Here is a 26,434-nt window from a genome sequence, read left to right as displayed (position 1 = left end):
TGTTCAGAGATTTTCATTTGAGTGCATTTTTGATATGTTGTAAGCAAGTGAGCCACCCATCTTGTGCAAAGCTTTTTCATTTGCAATTCTTCATGCAAAATATATCCTAAACATTCTTTTGAAATGCCTATAGTCTCAGCAATTTCATGCACTGTGACTCGCTGGTCATCCCATACCATATCATGCACTTGATCAATGATTTCTGGTGGTACACTTTTTGGACGTCCTTCACATGGATCATCTTCAAGGCTGGTATAGCCATGTTTAAACTCAGCAGCCCATTTCTTAATTGTCGAAAATGAAGGAGAAGAGTGCCCATAAACTTTTATGAACTTCAAATGAATTTCTTTTGGCGTTAAGTATTCTTTTACAAAGAATTTTACGAGCACACGATACTCAATTTTATCCATTTGAAGGGATATAGACAACACTTTTGCTTCAGACAGCTGTAAAACAAACTACTTGATAGAATGACTTACAATTTCACGTGGATGCTTATGACAGATGTATCAACTTAGAAAAAAAAAAGAATCGTGCCAATAGTTGCCATCTATGGTTGAGGCAAAGAACTTTTCACACACCACCCTCGTAATCTGATATACAAACATTCTACTGATCCTGAGTTTTTTTTTAGTACGTTGAAAATAACAGGTGGCTGCATTCCGACCTTGTTAAGTGCTGTTTACAACTACTCATAATCTCCCTGCTGCATGTTAACCTGTAAAGCTAGAGTCTTTCTCTACTGATACACTTGCAGATGTTGACTGTGCACAGCACCATTAACAGAAACTGGGCTCGTGCAATTCTGTGAGCAGTGGGGGGGGGAGATGCAGCAGTTGTAACAGTTTTTATGGCAAGCTTATGTAAATGCATGCTGTATGACTATGACTCTTTCTTGTATTAAGTGTTGTATTGTATTAATTTAAATGTTGTTACCAATTCTCTGTGCCTTCTCCTTAATGAATCTCATGATATATTGAGTGAAGTATATAGGAGCAATAAATTCTATTTAGTTTTTTCTTGCATGTGTGAAGCTGTTTTTTAAAATATTTTACTATGTCTAATGTGGATGTCTCGATTAAACATCTAGTTATTTATCATCTTCTATTCTTAACCAAACTCTTTTCGTGACTTTTTTAGCTTAACAAAGAGAGCTAATCTTTGACTCATTTTTGCTAGGAATTTTCAGGGCTGCTTCTTTAGAGTCTTGTATCCATGGTGGTCTTATTTTTGTATTCTTGCAGACAACTTTACCACATGCTTCCCTGTCTGAATCAGTGTTTTCTTCAAAGTTTGCCAGTGTAACTCCTAGGTCCAGTTCTTGTTTTTGAACTGTTTCATTTTTCATTTCTTCAATAATGTTTATATAGGTGAGTCCTAAAGTTTCCTGTAAAAGCAGCTCATCCTTAATTCTTTAAGTCTAATTTAAATTTAAATCTTGCTTACATGCTTTAATAAATTTGGTTTAATCCTCTATCCAAGTGTGAGCAAACACAGTTTGTGCCTGAAAATATCTTCAGGACTGGGGTAAGGCAGTACAACACCAGGCAACTCGCAGCAAAGGTGGAGCAAGCTAACATCACTCCTATCTCAGTATCTCCCATAATGCAGAATACATCTCCTTACGTATTTTGTATATGTATAATGTTAGCTGTTTTTAGGATACTTATGACATAAGACTGGATGATATATGCACATAAACACAAGAAAGATATATAATTAACCAAATATTTCTGTCTGAAAATAGCAGACTAATCTCAGTGGTATTACAAGAAACAGTTTTAAAAAAAAATACAAGCTAGAATACTAACAAAAGATCATTAAAAATAGAACACGCCGCGTGATGTTATATCACTAAGTATGAAACGGAATATTTTGAAGTAGAGACATGATTGAAAAAAAAATTAATGAGTATAATGTTATGCATTAAGGTAAGGGCCATTACCCAGACTAGTTTCGACCTTTATTGAGATCTCTTCAGTGGGAGCCAGGCCCAGAGGTGGAGATACCAGGCAGAAGCAATGGCAGGTCATCTTTACCTATAGGAGTTGCCAAATGGTGTGCCACCTTTTTATTAATTTACTCTGGATTTAGAGAAAGATGCCGAAAGTTTATTTTTCACTTGGTTAGACTATAATAAATTTGGTTTAATCCTCTATCCAAGTGTGAGCAAACACAGTTTGCGCCTGAAAATATCTTCAGGACTGGGGTAAGGCAGTACAACACCGGGCAACTCACAGCAAAGGTGGAGCAAGCTAACATCACTCCTATCTCAGTATCTCCCATAATGCAAAATACATCTTCTTACGGATATGTATAATGTTATGCATTAAGGGAAGGGCCACTACCCAGACTAGTTTCGACCTTTATTGAGGTCTTCTTCAGTGGGAGCCAGGCCCAGAGGTGGAGATGTTAGCTTGCTCCACCTTTGCTGCAAGTTGCCTGGTGTTGTACTGCCTTACCCCAGTCCTGAAGATGTTTTCAGGCTGAAGAGACCTCAATAAAGGTCGAAACTAGTCTGGGTAGTGGCCCTTCCCTTAATGCATAACATTATACATATCCATAAGGAGATGTGTTTTGCATTATGGGAGATCCTGAGATAGGAGTGATGTTAGCTTGCTCTGCCTTTGCTGCAAGTTGCCCAGTGTTGTACTGCCTTACCCCAGTCCTGAAGATATTTTCAGGCACGAACATTGTTTGCTCACACTTGGATAGAGGATTAAACTAAATTTATTATAGTCTAACCAAGTGAAAAATAAACTTTCGACTTCTTACATGTTTGTCTTTTCAATGTGATATTCATTTTTAAGTTTTTTAGTGATATTTTAGATTCAGTGCCTCAATATACTGAATTTACTTCAGTTAATTTCAGTTACAAGATAGAGCATAAAGCTTAACATAAAAGTGGAAGATGGAATGGAATAAGTTGTATGTTTACAATGATTAATAAATGACTTTTATATTTGTGTGTGTGTGTGAGAGAGAGAGAGATGTATATATATTTCTTTCAAAACCACATTTATTTATACTAGCCTCAGTCCTCTAACTGTCAAAACTGTATCCAGAGATATTCTTGGAGAAGTACCCATGGAAACGAAAGGAACAGCTGATATAATTCATTATCTATTACATATTCCTGTAAGAAGGATAAAGGACTATGTGTGTTTATTAATGAGGATGACCACTGTTAACTTTAAAGTAAGTATGACAATTTCAGTTGTAAAATGCATTTATGTGCACACACACAAGTGTGCATGTATATCCCATTGTTGTTTCACAACTTATTTGTCACAATTCAGTTAAATGTTAAATTGTGTAGCACTAAGGCTATATTGCCATGGAAGCAAAATAGAAGAAGAAAGGTTAGGTTCCTACTAGGGTGGTAGGGAAAAGATCCTAAGGACGACCAAGATCTATGAATTCATGCAGTTAGTAGTGCCTTAGAAGATTGAAATGCAAGATCTAAAAATATCATGAATCCATAATAGATTAATTTGGAACCAAAATTGTTTATAGGAAGCTAGTAATAAGGGAGTCTTAATTATGTAGTATTTCCATAATTTTTTGTGGTTACAGACAAATTCATTGAAAAACAGTTAATCGAAAGACAATTCATCGAATGCAATTCATCGAAAAAGCAATTCGCCGAACGACAATTTAACGAATGGCAATTCATCGAATGACCAATTCATTGAACGACAATTCGTCGAAAATGCAATTCATCGAAAAAACAATTCACCGAAAATTTTTCGATGAATTCTTTCATAATTCATCGAAAAGTAATTTTTCTTGCAAACTATTGTTTAGAAAATGTTCACTAACAATGTGGAACGTTACTCGTGATACAGACAACATATGGAAGCGGTCATTGAAACGTAATAATTATTTTCTTGCATTTTATGGCATTTAATGTAAGTGTACATCCTGCTTCATTGTACAGTTAGCGATTTATCTGTATGGAAGACAGGAGTACCACATGCACTTATCTCCCGAATAACCTCGAAAACATGTAATTGGAGTTAATAAGGGAAGGAATAGGCTAAGAAATTCATTCTACCAAATTTTGTCACAATAAGTCTAGTCGATTGAAATTAAAAATTTCATTAAATTTCATCCAGCCAGAGCGAAATTGCTAATATCATTTCAGAACTTCTTTACGGAAATGTCATGATAAAAGTGATCCATTATGAACTAAAACTGAACCGTGCATTCAACTTCTTGTTCTGAAAACTTTTGCGAATTCTGCTAAGTCTGCGAGTTATTGTAATACATAATTTTGACATTTTTCTTTGTAGCCCCGAATATAGCTGAACTGAAAACTGGAAGGGTTTGACATTTTTTTGTAAAAGTTTCAAATACGGAATCCAAATAAAATTTTTTCATTAATAAATGTAATAAATAAATAAATTTACTGAATGTAAGTTAGTAGGCCTAATACTGAGATGACTAGGCTTTTCCTCTTGGAAATAGGCAAATCGGACAAGAAAGACAATAAGAATCCATATTGTTCTGTAATTATTCTGTAATTAGTAAAGCAGCATTGCTATACCAACAATCATCATATTGAGGAGGATGAGGGAAAATAGCATTAATCATTAATATTACTGCTACTACTACTACTAATAATAATAAATCGATTCTTTGATGTACATATTTTTCACAATATAATAATAAAATATACAAGAATTCAGAGTAAAAATATTGGAAAACTTGAAAAAAAATAATTTCTGAAGATTTTTCAATCGTGTTTCACTTATTTACTCCTGTTTCTGTTATTCCTCAACGACAGGAGTGCCACATGCACTTATCTCACGAATAACCTCAAAAGCAAGTAATTGCAGTTAATAAAGGAAGGAATAGGCTAAGAATACTAATGAGTATATGTGTGGGTATGTTTCTGGGTTTTGAGGAGGTGATCGGTGCCGTTTGTTAAAAAAAAAAAAAAAATAAAAGGTTAAAATATTCTCTAGGAAAGGAAAATAATAAAATAAGGAATGATGAATAAATAGTCTTAAAAAACAAACCTGTAAACCTTTTAGAAGCATACTCATCTGGTGTTATATTTAGATGAGCAGCGGTTGGAAGTCTTATTCGACTTTTGAAGGATGCCAGTGGTCGGCAGAACACAGTTAGAAAACACCATGCCAAAGGGAATTGGGTTGAGTTGTTTTGAATTAAGGAAGAAGCAACTGGCCTTAAATCCCTGCATGTTTTTCCAATTCGGTTTGCTTGTTTTTCGGCAAGAAAAAAATCAAGTTTCAGAGAGGAAAAACCTTCCATCCTCGTATGAGACAGGCTAACTCACCTTCAGGTTAAATGCCCTGATAAAGGCTCTTGGCATCCTTGATAAACGTAGGATGCTGAAGTCCTTTTCAGCAGTTTCATTAAATGAGCTGTAGAATTTTTCTCTTCTCGGTTTCTGCAGTTTTGTAGAAAATAAGTTTAGGATGGAGGACTTTTTTTTATACATTCATACCAAGTTTTTTTGTAGTCTTCCATTTTCCAGAGATGAGATGTTTCTTAAAGTTGATTTTTCTGTTTTGGAATTTTCGAGTTGGTTCGAAAATATAGCTCAACAATGCGATCATGCATGATCGCATTGTTGAGCCATTTTTTCCATGAGGAGACGATTACGAGAGTGGCATACCTAAATATGCTAGAGAAATTTGTGTTTCCCCAGATTGAGAATGTGTAGGGCCTCATTTTCCAACATGATGGAGCAACTCCACATTATGGCGACTGCGCGTATCCCACTGCTTGTGGCCACCGCGCAGTCCCGATTTGATTCCGATGGATTTCTTCTTTAGCATATATTTATATTTGTGTATAAATAATTAAGTAAAAGAGTTATTTTCCCAAATGATTACTTTTTCCGATTTTTACATATGGCTATGTTCGTGTCCGAACAATTCATCGCGAGGAAAAATCAGAAAAATTCATCTCGCGAACTATCGATAGCAGAAATAATTCGCTGAAAATGTTATTCGCTAGAAAATTGAAATGATATTGCATTGATGCCGATATGAAAAGTAAATGCAGTGAAGATAAATTTCGTAAAGGCGTAAACTTTTACTAACGCATAAACTGAACAAACTTATTTGCCATCGCAATACATAAATGTCTTTTTACTGTATTCAGTATTAAACAAAGCCACCTGTTTTCTGGCTTCTGCATTATAGCATCTGTTGAAGTGAAAGTTTCTTTAATGGTACATGGACATTTTAATTGTAGTCTTTGGACAAAACAGAAGTAGTAAAAATTTATCAATTCCTGAGTAAAAATGAATACTTCTGTGTGTTATAAGAAGTTGATTTACAACAAAATATTAGCATTTTTGAGTTATCTTCTATTATTGATAAGACATAAGAGCTGCTGACAGTAAAAAAAAAAAAATAAATAAATAAATAAAATAAAAAAAACCTAATGTATTGAGATTAACAAATTGTTCAATGCTAGCAATGTTGAGTTCTTTCCTCATATCGTTGTTTTTAATATGATATTGCCATTGATGTCCTCTATTCACGCTCCAAATCTTTCTCTCTAATATCTGCGGTCTCTAGACTTTGATAGTGTTTTTTTTTTCTAAACTAGCTTTCAGATCCATAATTATTTAAAACTGGTTCGAACACTGTCTTGTATACAGCTAGTTTTAGTGTTTTGAATATCTCTAATTCCATGAAACTTTCTTCTTTTTCCTTCCTACCATACCAGCTTTGCTAATTCTGTTGTCTATTTCCATATTTAAAATTTTAAATTTGCCAACTTTACTAAAAATTGTGCCTAAATAGCTGAAATATTATGCTTCTTCTGTAAGTTGTCCATTCAGGATGCAGTTCATATTTCGTCTTTTTATTGTTGATTTTCATACCAAATTGAATACAGCATTTATTCAGTTTATTTAGGGAAGTGGACTTATACTGGATTTATGAGATTTTTATATTTATATACAATTTTTTTTTTTTGTAGGATGCACATTACGATAATATCCAGTGCGTAACCACTGTAGATATGTTGAAAATATAATATGAAGGATATCATATACAGAATTATTCACAATTTATGCTTATTTTGACGAATTTCTAATGCTTACGCCCCTCCTTATTCTCTCCTGCAATTCAATTACATAACCACTTTAAATTTCTACAGGTTTGAAAAAAAGTTTCCAGATAGTATTCAAAATCTATTACTTCATTTTACCATTTTGACAAAAGAAATAAGAGAATAATATTGTTGTACCGTGAAGATTCTAATTCTGTAATCTTTCTTTGCCATCTAAAATCAGCTTACTCTGCTGAAATTATTTGAAATTTTAGAAACACTATGCTATATTTTCAACGTGTAAAACTGCTTATATGCATATCTCACAAAAGAAAGTTCAGTAGAAAGTTCAGATTTTTGTTTCTTTTTCTTAAAATAATCTAAATATTTTTACTTCTACTTCTGATGCTGGTTGCTATTTCTGAAGTAATCTACGTCTTAGAAATATTTGATGGTAATGCTCTTAGCTGGAAGAAAAGGGTAAAGGCTTAGATACTCTCGGTGCTATTGAGAAAGAAAAGAGAGAACACTTAACCAGAAGGGACACTAAAATGCCTTAAACTATAGTGCGAATTACATCAAGAATGTCGTGTTTTGTTTTCAATTGTTGATTAGTAGACATCCTAACATAGAAAAAACTACAGACATTTCTTTCACAGGCTGATACAGTATTTATTCTAAAATAAGTTCTTAATTTGTAATGATCAGTTTCATTTTTATTATCGAAAAATTATAAATTATTTCTTTCAGTTCTCTTGAAAAAGAAGATTTGAATTGTTTTTGAAAGAAAAGGAACATATGCATAATCTTATGTTTTGGTGGGGCGTGGGGGGGGTTATAGACTTATTCAATCTGCAGATATTTCAGAGAATTTATTTTATAAATCGTTCGCAAGACAACTGTTACAAACATAAATCACTTGGGGAAACATGCCCATTCATTTTAGTGTAAATAGTAGCAAAGGTTTAGCTACTTCAACAATGCCATGTATCTAAACTGGAAGAAAAAAATATTTATATAAGAGTAATAACATTTATACAAGAGTAATAACATCTGCTGATGTTCTAACATCAGCAGATATAAATCTGCTGATGCTAGAACTCTTACATAAATAATTTTTTTCTGACATATCTCTATTAGTTATAATGTAATCAATCTACAGATTTTTGCCCTGATGTATTCTACCATCTTATGGGCAGCAATTTCTTCTTTGTACTACAAGAAAAAAAAATCAGATAACACAAGAAAAATATGTAATATTTCCTTTTTCATTGGGTGAATTTACAATGTTCTTTCTTTGTGTTTTGGGAGGATAGTGTAAATGATTATTTTCGTACTATTTTTGCCATTATAACATCTGATACAATTAGTATATCTGAACTAGCAGAAAATATATACATATCAATTTAAATCATAACCTTTTATTTCATTTTGTAATGACCAATTATATAGGGAAACCAAGAAGATTACAATATAAAGAAAATAAAGAAAAAAAAATAGTGATATGATTAAAGAATTTCATTTTATTCTCTATAAAACAGAGTCGCTCAAGCAGGTCCTTCAGGAAATCTGTGAAGTATTCTTCGAAACATGATTTTGAACAAAAATATAACATAATCTTGAACCTCTGCAGCCTGTTTTTTACAAAAATAATTCATCATCAAATTCCTGCCATGTACCCTCAAGGGGTGTACAGGATATGATAGTACTACATGAAAAAAATTACATCATTTTTAATTTCCTATCTACAATTTTCCTCCAAATCAGTCTGTTACTTGTCAAGACTCCAACATTATCAGATCTTATATTTCTATCGTCTAAAGCATTTTGTAACGTATCAATCCACCTATATCTTGGTCTTCCTCTGGGTCGTTTTGCTGCCAACCTGGCAGAGAACACTTGTTTTGCTAATCTTTCCTCGCCCATTCTGTTTAAGTGACCATACCACCTGAGATTAGCTCTGCTAATGCATTCCTGGATGCTGACAATGTCAAGTTCTTTCCTAATATCCTCGTTTTTAATATGATATTGCCATTGATGCCATCTGTTCATGCCTATAATCTTTCTCAGGACTCTCATATCCGTGGTCTCTAGTCTTTGGTCAAGTGTTTTACTTCTGACCCAGCTCTCAGATCCATAAGTTAAAACTGGTTTGAACACTGTCTTGTACACAGCTAATTTAGTGTTCCGACTGATTTCTCTCTTATTCCATATGAATTTATTCAATTGACTTCCCACCATACCAGCTTTGCTGATTCTGTTGTCTATTTCTATATTTAATTTACCATCTTCAGTAAAAATCGTGCCTAAATAGCTGAAATGTTTTACTTGTTCCACAGGTTCTCCATTCACAACACAGTTGACATTTTCAATGATTCTGCCTATTTTCATTGTCTTTGTCTTTTTATTGCTGACCTTCATACTATATCTATTACAACAGCTATTCAATTTAGTCAGAGAATCTTGCAGACTTGTAGCAGATTTATTTAGAAGTATAACATCATCTGCATAAAGCAAAGAGCTGACATTAACATCTCCAATTTTGATATCAGGTTTAATACCACTTTCCTTCATAATGTGATCCATATAGATAATGAATAACAGAGGGGATAATGTACATCCTTGTCTCACACCAGATTTAACATTAAACCATCTTCCTGTACTTCCTTCAATTCTAACTGCTGAATTACAACTCAAATAAAGACTAAGTATTGCTTGATATAATGCCCCATTGACACCATATAACTGAAGCGTATTGAATAACTTCTCTCTTGGCACCTTGTCATATGCCTTTTCCAGATCGACAAAACTTAAATACAGATCTTTGTTATATTCCCATGCTTTCTCGACTATTTGTCGTACAGTGAAGATCTCATCCTGACAGTCTCTATTTGGCCTGAATCCAGCTTGTTCTTCACCAAGCTTTTCTTCCACAATTCTTCTCAATCGTTTCTCAAGTATACTTGCATAGATCTTGCCAGGAACACTCAGTAGGGAAATACCTCTGTAATTCTCACATGCAGTTTTATTTCCCTTTTTATATATGGGTACTATGAGAGCTCTACTCCAATCATCGGGAATTCGTCCCTCTGTCCAGGCTTTCTGAACTATGCAGTGCAGCCACTGTAAGACTCTTATACCACCATACTTCAGCATTTCTGGTCGAATATCATCTACTCCTGCTGCCTTTCCACATTTCAACACCCTTTGATGGCTTTTTCTACTTCAAGTATGGATATGTATTCCTGACTGCATGCCTGGTCAGTGTTTTTTACCACTGTGATGTCATCACTGCTTGTTTCATTTAGCAGTTTTTCAAAGTAATTACTCCATACTTCAAGGATATCTTTTTCTTCCGTTTTCATGTCACCTTTATCATCTCTAATTCCTTTTACAGCACTCTTTCCTCCATTCTTAAGCTTCTTCAACAACCTCTAGAATATTTTGCCACCTTCTTGATATTTATTTTCTATATTCTTACCAAAGTCCTCCCATGACTTTTGTTTAGCTAGTTTTACACAGTGTTTAGCATTCTTGCATTTGTCTCTATATTCTCTAAGAGCACAAGCTGACTTATTTGACAGGAACTTTTGGTATGCTTTCTTCTTTTCCTTCACTGCCTCTTTAACTTCCTGTGTCCACCAGGGAGTTCTGATTTTTTTATCCTTACAGATAACCTCACCACATGCCTCTTTGGCAGAATCAATCAATGTTTTCTTCAGAGTTTGCCACTGAATCTCCAAGGTTTGATTCCTGTTCTCAAACTCTTTCATTTTTTCTTCAATAATCTTTGTGTATTTTAGTCTACAGTTCACATCTGAGAGCTGCTCAACTTTTTTTCACTTTAAAACTTTCTTACATGTTATTCTTTTCAATATGAAATTCAATTTTATCCTGCTCAAGACTAAATAGTGATCACTTCCAATTTCAAATCCTCTGTACACTCTGGTGTCCTGCACCAGGGAGAAAACATCACTATCAACAATAACATAGTCAATGAGACTTTTCTTATTCCTAGCCTCTTCTCTCCATGTGAATTTGTGCACATTTTTATGTTGGAACATGGTGTTAGTAATAACCAGTCCATGTCCTGAGCAGAAATCCAATAGATATTTGCCATTATTATTAGCTTTGCTCTTTTCTCCAAATTTTCCCAAAATATTTTTGTATGTGTCACAATCATTTTCTACTCTGCTATTTAGATCCCCAACAAGGACCAACTTTTCATTTTTCATTGTGTCAGTTGCTTTTTCTAAAGCCTCAAAAAATTCCTCCACTTCTACCTTAGTAGAACCTTCTGTGGGACCATTGGGATCAAAAATAATTCAAATATTTCAAATAATTATCGTGAATTAATTTTTTTCGAGAACAAAGAAAATGTTTGTGGAGTAAGCGATTAGAAAACATTAGCAAAAAAAATAAAATAAATAAAAATAAAATTAGTGTTCTAAGGTAAGGCAATATTTAAATGAAGAAACTATGTAAGAAGAACCTTTATTTTGTCCAGGCATTAAAATTGCTTTGTACAATATAAAGAGAAAATAAAAATAATTTCTATATTTTTAGTTTATCCAATATAACTAGCATTCAGTTACCCAGCATAGAATGAGAAACTGCATTCCTTGTTATAGACAACTGAGATGCAGCTATGAGTGCGAGATAATCCGATTAACTGTTCTCTTCAGCGGGAGGGTTTATCACACCTTCTAATGGTCATGCTGGCCGATTTGCACTTCTTATAACTTCAACAGATAGCATTCATCGTGTCCAGATTTATCTGGACGTCTATAGACGTCCTGACCGGTAGAGGGGGAGGGGGTTAAACGAGGAGGAACTGGTACAATTAATAGATGACGTCGAACCAAACGGCGAAGAAAGTTCTGCCAAAGATTATGATTGTGATGGGTCCGTTAAAGAATTCAGTTTAAATAAATTAGCAATAGGATTAAACTTGACAAGAAAGTTATTTTATGGATAATGATCTCTCAGTGGAGCTTTCCAGAAAATTTACGAGACAATTGGATATTTGTTTAGTTCTCCATATTATGAACTTAATAAAAAATTGTAGCATAGTGGTAAGTAAGATATTTATTATTAACTACTTGAATTGATAACTAAACCAGCCGAAGTATGCAATAAGAACTATTGCATATGTAAATAAAGAACATCTATGAAGTATGCATACAATTTATAATTTTTTACTATGTATTTGTTGCATAGTTTATGTTTTCTTAACTTACATGAATTACCTGAATATGTCATTGTTTATATAATCTTAAAAAAAAAGAAAAAAACGATTTGGGAACCTAAACCTACTTTTTCTATGTGATTTGAGTCCCACAACTACCGATTATTAAAATAATTTTCTTTTTCTTTGTGAGATTGTAGAGGAACCAAAGTAAAAAAAAAAAAACTTTGAAAGTTTTTTACTTTGTTCTATTATAAAAGATGCAACGAAATCATAATCTCGGTTTTAATCCTTTATTATTTAATCCTATATATATATATTGTGATAGTAATGGCGATAAAAGGCAACCTTGCGGGAAGCCAGGATTTATTGGTTTCCAATTTGATGCTTTTACTTTCCCCCAATTTGACTACTATTAAGTTATATCTATAAAGATTATAGATTTGGACTTGCATATATAAACTATCAGCAAGCAAGAATAAGGCAACACGTCAATCGTTAAGAAAACAGATGGCTCTTACACTAAAAACTTAGCATTAACGCAGCTATTATGATAAACAAGTTTATTCCTGATAACCACGAATCAACAGATGAAGAAATCCACAAAACTTATAGACAAAGAATGAAAACAGTCATGGACACTCCTAGCGACGACTTATTTGCAACTAATGAAATCAAGTCAGTATTAAGATTAATGGATCCAAAAAAAAACTCCTCGAAAGAATGGAATAACCACTGATATACTCTAAAAACGTTGTCGAATTCCCCGAATTCATAGCAACAATTTACAACGAATACCTAAAAAGAGGGCAATTTCCTTTAATATGGAAACGCTCTAAAATTATCCCTATAATCAAACTAGGGAAAGAAACACCCGACGAAGATAACAAATACAGATAAATCAGTCTCATAAACGTTGCTGGTAAGGACTAGAAAAACTTCTGATAAACCGAATAATGCACTGTCTACTCAAGAAACCTATTAAGCAGCAATGAAAATGCATTTAGACCTCCGTCCAGCACAGTAGACGCAATTATGGAGGTTAAAGAGTTTACTGAAAACAATATACAACAAAAAAAAAAAAATAGATTCCCTACTGATCTCACATGATGTGCAAGGAGCCTTCGATGCTGCATAGTGGCCATCCATAATCAATCAATTAAAAGATTTAAAATGTCCAGAAAAACCTATTCTACCTTACAAAAAATTGTTTTACAAACAGAACAGCACCAAGACATTAAGAATCACATTTATAACGAAAGAAGTCAAACGAGGCTGTCAGCAGGTTTCTGGAACATCCAGTACGATTCACTATTAAGATTTTGTTCACTACCGAAATAAAAATAATATCTTTCCTTCGCCGATGATGCGATGATAATGTTTCAGTCATGCGACGGCTTACATTTTGAGGTAACGACCAACAAAGAACTCTTCAAAATGGCAGAGTGGACACGCGAGAAGAAATCACCTTCGATAGCACTAAGTCTAAAGCAGTGCTTCCCAAACGTTTGGATGTAAAGGCCCCTTGGAAAAATTAAAATATTTCACGGCTCCCCATCGAAAAAAAATTCGTATTATAGACATATATTATTATAATATTTGTTGTATTTATATTCGATACAAAACATACAAAGCGAATATTGCAAAAATCAAATGCAAATATTATACTTTTAGCATCTTACATACACATTTGACATGACACACTTAGTCTTAAAACATTTTAAATTTGTTTCCGTTATTTCACGGCCTTCTCAACAAAACTGACGGTCCCCAAGGAGGCCGCAGCCCACAGTTTGGGAAGCACTGATCTAAAGTCGCAAATTATCAAAACAACAGGTAATGGCCTTCCAAAAGGGCGAAGTTCTCGAGGTAGCCAGTCAACTGAAATACCTAGAAGTAACAAGAGATTGGAAAACTTTCCTTCAATAATCGCATCTCATATGTTGCTGAAAAAAGCTTACAAGTAGTAAACCTTCTAGCTAAGTCAGCAAGGATTGAGGGATTAGGCCGATGAGCGCTGAAAACAATATATACAGGAGCTATACTACCATTGATAATTGACGGTCAGCTTAACAGCACAATGCAACTTATATCTGAAACTTCTCAACAAAACTAACGGCCCCCAAGGGGGTCGCGCCTACAGTTTGGGAAGCGCTGGATTAAATACTCCACATCTGTCTCAAATAATCAAAACAACCTATAACCATCTTTCCAAAGGTCGAAGTTCTCGAGGTAGCCAGTCAGCTAAAATACCTAGGAGTAACAAGAGATGGAAAATTGAGATTGAGGGATTAGGCTGATGAGCGCTGAAAACAATATATACAGGAGCTATACTACCATTGATAATTGACGGTCAGCTTAACAGCACCATGTGACTTATATCTGGAACCATTAAAACAACTCCTATTTATTGGCTTACAATGCTAAGCAACATAATACCACCAAATCTAAGAAGTGATGCTCTGTCACGAGAATATGACAAAATACTCAGAAATACTGAATTGCTTATACATAATGACATATCAGAACTATAGCTTAACAGATTGAAATCAAGAAAGCCCCCTCTTCGTGAAGATAAACATCTGAGAATGACTAATTAAAATACTAAAAATTAATGGAAACGAGTGTGGAGCATAAATACTAATGCCCAACTCGAAATTTAGTTTGATAGTTGCTGCCTCAACATCCTGGCAGGGGTGTGCCAGTAGTGTCTGGTGCCTGTGTGCAAAACTTTAGTTGGTGCCCCTATCCTCCCCTCCAATAAAAAAATCGCTTTAAAAAAACGTTTTTTTTTAAAAAGTATTTCCTCCTCTTTGGTGCCTTTACTATCCTGGTGCCTGTGTGCATCGCACACATTGCACATATGGCCGGTGTGCCCCTATATCCCGGGTGTGGAATTGGAAAGACATAGATAACACTGAACAGGATTCGTACGCCATAGAAGATGTGCAAGCTTTCTGTACAAGTGGAGGAAAATTCCTTCACCGGAATGTGACTGTGGACACCCGAACCAATCAATCCATCATATTTGCATTGAGTGCAGTCTTCGCACATATACGGGTCAAAGGAGCGACTTCCTAGAGGCGACACCGCCTTCTATAGACTAGATCAGAGAACATGATCTTAACTTATAAGTGCTTTATCCGTCAAACGTGTAACTGCCTGTTTTACCGTAATTATTTATCATTTACACTTTTTTTATTTTACTTTTTACATATCTGTACCCATTTTTGTAAATGTACTTTTATAACTTTATGTAGATTGCCATACGATAAACAATAAATAACCTCCTGGTAGGGTTACTGTTGGGAAGAAAACTAAAACACCACACACACACACACTTAGTAATCTACAGTTTATTCGACATCTAAAACAACTATCGTTCAAAGATTTGAACCGTAGGTCAGATGTCCACAGAAACTGCACTTTCTTGCGATAGTTTAGGGCTCCTGTGCAGTCAGTCGAAATTATCAATTTGTTGTTTTTTTCCTTAACACTAGATATCACTCTTACTAGAGATGTAGAATGATGCTAAGCTGCAAACTAACTAGGCAAAATAGCTGAAAATATCTCAACATTTTCTGCAAAAATGGTATGGCACCGTAAACGAATTCATTTTTTATATTTAGAAAGACATCCCAACTAATGTAATTCTGATTTATATATGTGGTCTCTTTGAGTTTACTTAGGTAGGGCGATATCGATGTTTAATCTTCTTTCCATCAATATACTATTTCATAGCGAACACTCTCTCTCATTTCGTTTTGGTTGCGTAAGAAATATCGATGTTTATTTTAATTTTCTAAATTTAGTAAAAAAAAAAAAGATTACAAGCATTTATACGTCCAGTCTATTTTTGACATTTGTGCATCATGGTACGTGAAGAAATTTCATAGTGAATGCTTTGCTTTCTCTATGTTAAAAATGTGGCTAATATTCCTTTCTTAATTAAGTTCACGTATTTCAGTAATGTAAACTTGCGTACTGCAGAACTATATATATAACGTTTTTTAACTTGGGTATATTATGTATTCAAGATACCAAATAATTTTATATAAACTTGGTTTTAATCCTATTTCCCAAGTAAGCAAACGGACAAGAAAGTCAAGTTTGTGCCTGCAAGTAGTGCAAGTCCCAGGCAACTCTTGGTAGTGCCATTCGAGGCAACTCTTGGTAAAGGTGAATAAAGTTCTGATCACTTTTCTTAGTGTGTATAATACTAATATACTGATAACTAACTAATATATAATATATATAACTATATATATGTATGTGTGTGTATAATATAATATATAAAATAATATATAACTAAATAATAACTAATAAAAAGTACCATACTAATAAAGTGTACTAAGAAAAGTGATCAGAGCTTTATTCACCTTTACCACGAGTTGCCTCGACTGGCACTACCAAGAGTTGCCTTGGACTCGCACTACTTACAGGCGCAAACTTGACTTTCTTGTCTGCTTGCTTACTTGGGAAATAGGATTAAAACCAAGTTAATATAAAATTACTTGGTATCTTGAATACATATATTTTTCATATATATATATATATATATATATATCTTCTTTCTTAGCATAAACTTTGTACGCCATAGAAGATGTGCAAGTTTTGTAAATATATAGGCTGTGTATTTTTTAATGCCTGGAAAAGAAACTTTTTTTCCCCCTGGAATTATTCATTCATTATTTGGTGCCACAAGTAAACATGTGGAGAGCAATTAACTTTTCTTAACAATTATCTAGAATCTACACAACTCTTAGTGACTGATCTTCAGGGCCGTTCCGTGGGTTTGTGCTGCCTGAGTGCAAAATTTTTGTGCCCCCCCCTTCCATTAAAAATTAAAAGATCCCGAAGTACAATAACACGTTACGAATCGTTTTATTATACTGCACATTAAGAGGAAATCTCTCTCTCTCTGTAAAAAAATATAGTTTATGATCCTTTTTCATTAACGTATGAATTTTTATTAGCTAATGCTGCTATTTAGAATTTTTGATCACAGATGTTGAAGCCTAGATTAATATCATGGCTTTTAAGACGTCATTAAAAGAGTTTGTTTTAAGAGGAAGGGGCGGAAAAATATGCTACTGCATGTGGCGACAAAATTTCTAGGGATGGCCCTGGGGCCAGTCCTGGTGAATATGGTGTTTGAGGTAGATATTGAAATCCCAAGTCGTATATTGTCTGTTGGATTTCATAAGCAGGTGCATTGCCTTGCAAAAGCAACATGCCTCTGCTTAGTTTCTCGAACCGATTTTCCTTCATTACCTCCCTCAATTCCTTCAGGGCTGCTGTAACAGTTTCACCTTTCTTGAGGTAAGGTAAGGATTACACCATCCATATCCTAAAAGACAATGGCAAGAACTTTCCCTGCTGACTGTTTGGTTCGAAACTTCTTTGGCCATGGAGAACCTTTGTGTCGCCACTCCATTGACTGTTGTTTGTTCTCTGGGTCATAGTGACGAAGCCATGTTTCATCAACGGTTAGAATATGAGCTAAAAAATTTCACGAGGATGAAATCCCTTTATGAAATTTTTTAACATCTCAACTATACCCGCCTCAGTGGATATCATTCACTGCAACCAGTATGCCCCGCCAAAAAATCGCTTTCCGAATGAAGTAGGATAATAAAAAGATATATACCTCTCAAAATAATCCAAAACAAACAAACAAAAAAAATGCACACACATCTTCGCCCCAACATGCCTTATAATTCATTTTTCGGTGAACTGTATTTTCGATGAATTGTCTTTTTGATTAACTGCTCATCAGTGAATTGCTTTTTCGGGGAATTGCTTTTTCGATTAATTGTTGTTCGATAAACTGATTTTCGATGAATTGTTTATTCGGTGAATTGTCTTTTGGTAAATTGTTTTTCGATGAACTCTCCGGATACCATTTTTTGTACACATTTATACACATCTCTTCACATGTCAGGAAATAATCTTGATATCACGAACATGCCTGCAATGCTGTACTGCATGTATATTTCCTTTTTTGTTTATTTCAAAAGTAAGGAAAAGAAGCACTAACTATAATACATATTCCTTAATTCTCAGAATTTGAGTATTTTTTCCTGCAAAACACACAAACCGCTTAGAGTGCACAAAATATATCCCTGCTCCATAGAGACTTAGTTGCATTACTGTAACTTAAAGCAGTCAACTTTTTACCAGTTGAATTCATTATTGATTCCTAATATGTACTCTCAAAGGATGTACAAGAGACTCTATGATACTACTAGATAATCATGTTCATGTTATTACCTGTCATCCTCTCAACAGTTTTCTTCTAAATTAATCTGATATTTGTCAATGTCCAAAATAGTCATATCTACATTTCAGACTTTTAAGATGCTACTAGCCTGATCAATCCGCTTAGATTTTTAATTTTCTGAGATTAACACTGAAATCAAATTATGATAGTTACTCTGTTTAAGGGATCAGAGAGAGAAATTCTTTCTCAGCTCTGCATTCATCTTGAACACCTTATTGAGGTATGATGTGCAGTGAGTCAATTTTAAGCATTTATTTTATTTTACTAGATTGCCCTCTTTTCTTTAATAAGCACAGTAACTATTTTACTACTTTATTTTTTGTTTTACTGTTTTAAAATATGTTTCAGTTTATTTTGTAATGTTTAGATTTCTCTCAGAATCATCACATGCTTTTAATTTTTACAAAAAAGTATTGTTTTTATGTCATATATTTAGTTCAAAACCATTGTACAGTCATTTCTCATTATAGAAAACTCATAGGTACCATATGATCAGTTTGTTATAGTGGATAGTTATTAGTACATTTTTATTCTTATTATCAGAGACCTCCAGAGAGTAAATGACTTGTTGAGGAAGGTCGCATATCACCCATACCACTCATACCTTTTTCTTGAATTCATTCACACCACCTGCAAAGGCAAGCTATTCCAATCATGCGCTGCTAAATGAAAAAAAATCTGGCTGACACCACTTTCATTCTCAACTTCCATAGATATTCTCCCATCTTCTCCCTGCCCTCTATGAAATGAACAATTCCATGTACTAGTACTTTATATGAACCTTCAGAAGTTTCAGGATCTCTATCATATCATATCAGTCCTCTTCCTCCTGTTTGGTAGGGTCTGCAGTCTGTAAATTCTCATTCTCCAGTTATAGACCATCTTGGGAGGAATGCTGAGGATGTGTATGTAAGTGTAGCTGAGATTCATAAATGTAAGTGACAAGAATGTCAGTGAGCATTGAAACTGAGCAAAGCAGACTGTAGATTTAACTAAAAGAAAAAGTGAGGAGCCAACTTGTTATGTCTACACACAAATGCCAGGAAATTAGAAACAAAGCAGTTGAATTTGTTGCTTTGGTGAATACATTGTGTCATATGTTGGCATTAGTGAAACCTGGCTCTCAGAGTTGAATGTCATAACTGGAATTGAGTGCAAAGGATATAGTATTTTTAGGAATGACAGAAGAGAGGAGGAGTGCTACTAATAAGATGACTTGCATCCAGTTAGGATAGAAACACAAAAGCAATAATGGTAATAGGGTCCCAGTGTAGCACTGAGTTTGAAGTTATGTGGTGTGAAGTGGAGGCAAACATTGTGAAATATAGGATGTTGCTACAGATCTGGAAGTTCAATTGCTGGAGTCAAACCAAATTCCTCTGAGTACTAAACAAGCAGTTATTATGAGTGATTAAAACTAGCAGAATATTGATTGGATAGAGATAAAACTCATGATCAGAATGAAAGAAAATTTGTTAAACTGTTGCATGGCAACTTTCTTGAGCAGCATGTGAAAGAAGCAACTTGAGGACAAAGAATGTTAGGTTTGATCATAGCATCAGAAGGTGTCTCAGTTAAGGATGTGACTATTTTCTACCAGTTGGTGACGGTAATCATGCCTTGCTGACCCTGACCTAGGAAGTAGCCACTTGTATGGATGTTCCAATTGGGATAATGTATTTTGAAAAATTATGGAGACAACTACCATGTTATAGAGTAAAACATTAGTTTAATATAAACCAAAATCAACGTTTGGTTGATATTAAACTAAAGTTTTACTCTATAGCACTGTAGTTGTCTCCATAATTTTCCAAAATGTATTCTGATCACCGTGTAAGTGAAAGAAAGGGATAATGTATATAATGAACTACAAATCTGGAAACTATGATGAACTTGGAGAATACTTTCTTTAGTTTCATGTCAATAACTGATAGGAAGAATATCAGCAGTGCATTGGGAAGCTTTGAAAAGATGCAGTATCTGATTGTACCCTAGAGTTCAAAGAACAAATAGAATGGTTGTACAATCTCGTTAAACAAGAGATCCATAAGAAGATTATGTGGAAGGAATATTGTGAGAATAAGAGTGAGAGGAGTTTTGTAATATGTATAAAGCTCAGGCCAAAGAGTTGAGAGTATTGTATGGAAAGCAAAGTTGGTGTATGAAAAGTAATTGGCTGCAGAGACAAAATGCAACCCAAAAGAATTTTATTGTCATGTTGCAAATAAAAGAAAGAATAAATATGGAAGAATAACTTTACTGCTGCTGACAGTATTCTAGTGGCAGAATCAGATGAGGTAGTTCAATTAATGAGTGCTTATGTCACCAATATTTTCATTCCAGAAATTAACCATCTGGCCTAGCCATCATTTTGTAAAGTAACTACTATCCAATTTCTTCAGAGTGTATTCATCATCATCAAATTCTTGCCATGTACCCTCAAGGAGTACAGGTTATGATAGTACTACATGAAAAATTTATATCATTACTAACTTCCTATATACAATTTTCCTCCAAATCAGTCTATTATTTGTCAAGACTCCAACATTATCAGATCTTATATTTCTATCGTCTAAATAATTTCCTGCCAACCTGGCAGAGAACACTTGTTTTGCTAATCTTTCCTCGCCTATTCTGTTTAAGTGACCATACCACCTGAGATTAGCTCTGCTAACGCATTCCTGGATGCTGACAATGTCAAGTTCTTTCCTAATATCCTCATTTTTAATATGATATTGCCATTGATGCCATCCGTTCACGTCCTCTAATCTTTCTCAGGACTCTCATATCTGCGGTCTCTAGTCTTTGGTCAAGTGTTTTATTTCTGAATGTATACACTGTCTTTTATACTAATTTAGTGTTCCGGCTAATTTCTCTCTTATTCCATATGAATTTATTCAATTGACTTCCTACCATACCAGCTTTGTTGATCCTGTCGTCTATTTCCATATTTAATTTACCATCTTCACTAAAAATCGTGCCTAAGTTGCTGAAATGTTTTACTTGTTCCATAGGTTTTTCCATTCACAACACAGTTGACATTTTCAATGCTTCTGCCTATTTTCATTGTCTTTATCTTGTTATTGCCGACCTTCATACCATATCTATTATAATAGTTATTCAATTCAGTCAGAAAATCTTGCAGACTTGTACTGTACGCCCACGGATGCGAGACCCTTCGACACTTCTGCGCATCTCAAAAGAAGGCGAATCCGTTCTGATAATAGGATAATCAGTCCATATAGTGGGATGAGTTGTTCGTTGTTACACGTCGGAAAATTAACTTATCTTTTATGATCATTGTAGTTCTTAAATTGGTACAAGTATAACAGGTAGAATATTTTATGTATAAAGCTTATATAACAGGTTGCTTATATAACAGGTAGAATATTTTATGTATAAAGCACATGATTTCGCATGTTGGCAATAAATTCATACATCGCCTTATTTCTTTCTTCCCTTCAACATGAATTGACTCTTCTTGGCAGTCAGGAATACATATCCATGCAGTCTGCCAATGCTGGTTCTCGCTTCTGTGGTTGAACAGTAGCAGATTTATTTGGAAGTATAACATCATCCGCATAAAGCAAAGAGCTGACATTAACATCTCCAATTTTGATATCAGATTTAATACCACTTTCCTTCATAATATGATCCATATAGATAATGAATGTACATCCTTGTCTGACACCAGATTTAAAATTAAACCATCTTCCTGTACTTCAATTCTAACTGCTGACTTACAACTCAAATAAAGACTAAGTATTGATATAATTCCCCATTGATACCATATAACTGTAACGTTTTGAATAGCTTTTCTCTTTGCACCTTGTCTTATGCCATTTCCAGATCTACAAAACTTAAATACAGATCTTTGTTATATTCCCATGATTTCTCAACTATTTGTCGTAAAGTGAAAATCTAATCCTGACAGCCTCTATTTGATCTGAATCCAACTTGTTCTTCACAAACGTTTCTCGAGTATACTTACTTAAATCTTACCATGAACATTCAGTAGGGAAATACTTCTGTGATTCTCGCATTCAGTTTTATTTCCCTTTTTATATATCGGCACTATGAGAGCTTTACTCCAATCATCGGGAATTTGTCCCTCTGTCCAGGCCTTCTGAACTATGCAGTGCAGCCACTGTAAGACTTTTATACCTCCATACTTCAGCATTTCTGGTCTAATATCATCTATTCTTGCTGCCTTTCTATATTTCAAGAGTTTGATGGCTTTTTCTACTTCAAGTATGGATATGTATTCCTGACTGCATGCCTGGTCAGTGTTTTTTACCACTGTGCTATCACTGTTTGTTTAATTTAGCAATTTTTCGAAGTAATTATTCCATACTTCAAGGATATCTTTTTCTTCAGTTTTCATGTCACCTTTATCATCTCTAATTCTTTTTACAACACTCTTTCCTCCATTTCTGAGCTTCTTCAACAACCTCCAGAATATCTTGCCACCTTCTTGATATTTACTTTCTATGTTCTTACCAAAGTCTTCTCATGACTTTTGTTTAGCTAGTTTTACAATGTTTAGCTTTCTTACATTTGTCTTTGTATTCTCAAAAAGCACAAGCTGACTTATTTGCCAGGAACTTTTGACATGCTTTCTTCTTTTCCTTCACTGCCTCTTTAACTTCCTGTGTCCACCAGGGAGTTCTGATTTTTTTATCCTTGCAGACAACCTCACCACATGCCTCTCTGGCAGAATCAATCAATGTTTTCTTCAGAGTTTGCCACTGAATCTCCAAGGTTTTATTCCTGTTCTCAAACTCTTTCATTTTTTCTTCAGTAATCTTTGTGTATTTTAGTCTACAGTTCGCATCTGAGAGCTGCTCAACTTTTATTCACTTTAAAACTTTCTTACATGTTATTCTTTTCAATATGAAATTCAATTTTATCCTGCTCAAGATTAAATAGTGATCACTTTTAATTTCAAATCCTCTGTACACTCTGGTGCCCTGCACCAGGGAGAAAACATCACCATCAACAATAACATAGTCAATGAGACTTTTCTTATTCCTTGCCTCTTCTGTCCATGTGAATTTGTGCACATTTTTATGTTGGAACGTTGTGTTAGTAATAACCAGTCCATGTCCTGAGCAGAAATCCAACAGATATTTGCCATTATTATTAGCTTTGCTCTTTTCTACAAATTTTCCCAAAATATTTTTGTATGTCTAACAATCATTTCCTACTGTGCTGTTTAGATCCCCAACAAGGACCAACCTTTCCTTTTTCATTGTGTCAGTTGCTTTTTCTAAAGCATCAAAAAATTCCTCTACTTCTACCTTAGTAGAACCTTCTGTGGGACCATAGGCACAAATAAGTCTCATTGTCCAATTCCCCATTCTGATATTAGCCCACATCACTCTACTTGAGACTGTCTGCCATTCAAGAAAATTAGTCTCATATTTAATGTTGAATACTATGGCTACTCCTTCTTTTCCTTGATTGTCATTGCCTGAATATAAAATTTTGTATTTATTGCTCAGAAAGATCTCGCCAGTTTTTGTCTTTTTTGTTTCGGTCATCCCTATTATGTTGATCTGGTACTTATCTAATTCCTCAGCTAGTTCCATTTCTTTACCATTCAGGCTTCTTATGTTGATAGTACTGATCTTTAACTCTGGTGATGTTAAGTTGGGGTGTGTTTTCAGATTTGTTCCAGTAGCTGACTTTTCACTGTTTGCCTGGTTCCCTGGCAAAAACAATGGGGGGGGGGGCTCTTGTTTAACCGAGTGACATCCCAGCTGGCATGAAATTTTGTCATGTTGTACCATCATTCTATATTTTGGTTTAAGCCAATAAGAATACAATTTGGTCAACTAAATCCCAAATTGCCAGCCCATACTCCGTTCAGTATCCAGATAGATATCTAACAGGGTGAACCATGAGAAGGTGAGGATTGGACATTAGGTCGGAAGCCCCAGTTAGTTCTTCGCATTCCTTTAAAGGCTATGTAGAGGTCTCTTCTCAGTTATACAGCTTTGACCCTTAAACACCCCATGGTGTGTTCTACCTTTCATTATTTCATTTAATAATCTACAAAGTAATTACTCCAGACATCTGGAAGAGCCATATCTTCAGTTTTTACATCATCTATATTACTTAATTGCTTTTACAGTACCTTTTCTTTCCTTTCTAAGCTTTTCAATAATTTCCATATCATTAAGCCACCTTTATGATGCTTACATTTTTCATTCTTCTCAAAATTATTTTCTTTGATATCTCCATGTGAAATGACTCATTAGAAGAGGCCTAGTGACCGTTTTTTCACCCAATACTACCAATTATTCTACCTTTTTAGCTCATTTACAAACACTCATGACTGACTGATTATCCATTCTGCACATTCACCACTGTACAAATAAAAAATCTAGTCCTCTTGCTCTTGCTAAAAATACTTAGTTTCCATGGAATGGCATCACTTGTTCTCTCTTCTTTCCTATCATGTATTGAAAACTTTCTTTTACAAAAGTCCTCTAAAATTCCTTTAATAATTTATGTTTCCATCATATCCTCCTCTTTTCTGTCTGTCAGAAAAGAGGAGGATATGAAGCAAAAAAAGAAGGATGTGAATTCACTATCTTGATCACTCACCTCAGGATCCTTTCCTCCTCACCCTCAAGGAATTCATGTGACAAGATCTGTGTGTTGCTTAGATGTGGCTGTATCAAGCCTTACAGCAGGGATAATAACCTCCTTATATCTACTTGTTGGTATATTTAACATCCAGTAATGCATTGAGCAATTGTGGTTACTTTTGCAATATGCCATCTGGAACCTCAATTACTTGTCTACAATCATCCTTAGATCACCATTCTCAGTTTCTTGCTTTCGAGTTCTGTTAGCGTGGTAGACAACATATAATCCTTTCATTCTAGAGTGCATAACCTTACACTTGGCTACATTAAACTGGTAACATGTCTCTTTGCCAATACTGCCAGTCTGTTTAAATCATCTTGTAAGATCTGTATATCACAGCACTAGCAACGCTTGTATTATCCTCAGCCAATTGACATGAAGCCCTAAGAAGAAAAAGACACCAAGTGCTTTGGAATGCTGTGAAATCTTATGATGCTGCTATTCCGAGATAGAAATCTGAACAGCCACCGAAATCAAAGCCAGATCCTGTGTGCTTTTTTTTTATTTTATATTTTTAAATTTTTTAAATATATGTTGAGTCCTTACACGAGAGGTTGGTTGATTAACCTATAGTACATTAGTACCGTATATGGGTAGTGGGTTGGGAAAAGAGAAATTTGTTTACATTTAATTTAAAAGCCTATATATTGTATTCCTTGGGAAACACATCAGGGGGAAGACTGTTCCACAATGCGGCAATAGCAGGGATGAAGGAGAAGGAAAAGAAATTTGTTCTTTGGGTTTCAAGGTGTACTGTGAAGGGATGTTGGGTGGCAGCTGCAAGATTCAGCAAACTTCTCCATGGCATTTGTTCAGAAATAGGTGATATATATGAGTAGATCTCCTGTTGATCAGCAGTGAAGGATTCCATACTGGCAGTTGTCTATTAGAGCGCTTCCCAAACTGTGGGCCATTGCCCCCTTGGGGGCCCATAGGTTTTGTTGAGGGGACCATGAAATAATGAAAACAAACTGAAAATGTTTTAAGACTAAGTAGGTTTTTTTTTATCTTAAAAGAAACATATTTCATTTTTATTATTATTTTTTTGTTATTTTTTATATTTTAATGGAAAAAAATCGCACGTTGGTGCGGATCACAAATTTTGCATCCTGCATATTTCGCCGCTTAATGAATATTAATAAATATATACTTATTCATATAAGTTTCATTTCAAAGTAGAAATCTAAGAATTGCAGTTTCGAATATTTCACCTGATATTGACTTTTTGTGTAGCAGTATTGAAGCACATCCATCACATTAAATTGTTA

At 34.5% G+C, this 26,434-nt stretch overlaps 1 protein-coding gene across 4 annotated transcripts in view; it reads left to right on the top strand.

Moving 5' to 3' along the window:
- Als2 (Amyotrophic lateral sclerosis 2) overlaps nucleotides 1–26,434 on the top strand; it is a 550,533-nt gene that overhangs the window by 124,495 nt on the left and 399,604 nt on the right. For all 4 annotated transcript variants that reach the window (XM_090415655.1, XM_090415656.1, XM_090415654.1 and 1 more), the window contains exon 8: nucleotides 3,033–3,198. In XM_090415655.1, coding sequence (XP_090271781.1) covers nucleotides 3,033–3,198 — 166 coding nt within the window. The remainder of the gene's footprint in view (nucleotides 1–3,032; nucleotides 3,199–26,434) is intronic.

Source organism: Typopeltis vanoorti, chromosome 3 (genome assembly GCF_054136105.1).
Source record: "Typopeltis vanoorti isolate ZY-2024b chromosome 3, IOZ_Tvanoo_1.0, whole genome shotgun sequence".
NCBI classification, from domain to species: domain Eukaryota; kingdom Metazoa; phylum Arthropoda; class Arachnida; order Uropygi; family Thelyphonidae; genus Typopeltis; species Typopeltis vanoorti.
Note: the sequence above shows the minus strand (reverse complement) of the source record. Positions and strands in the feature narration are given on the sequence as shown.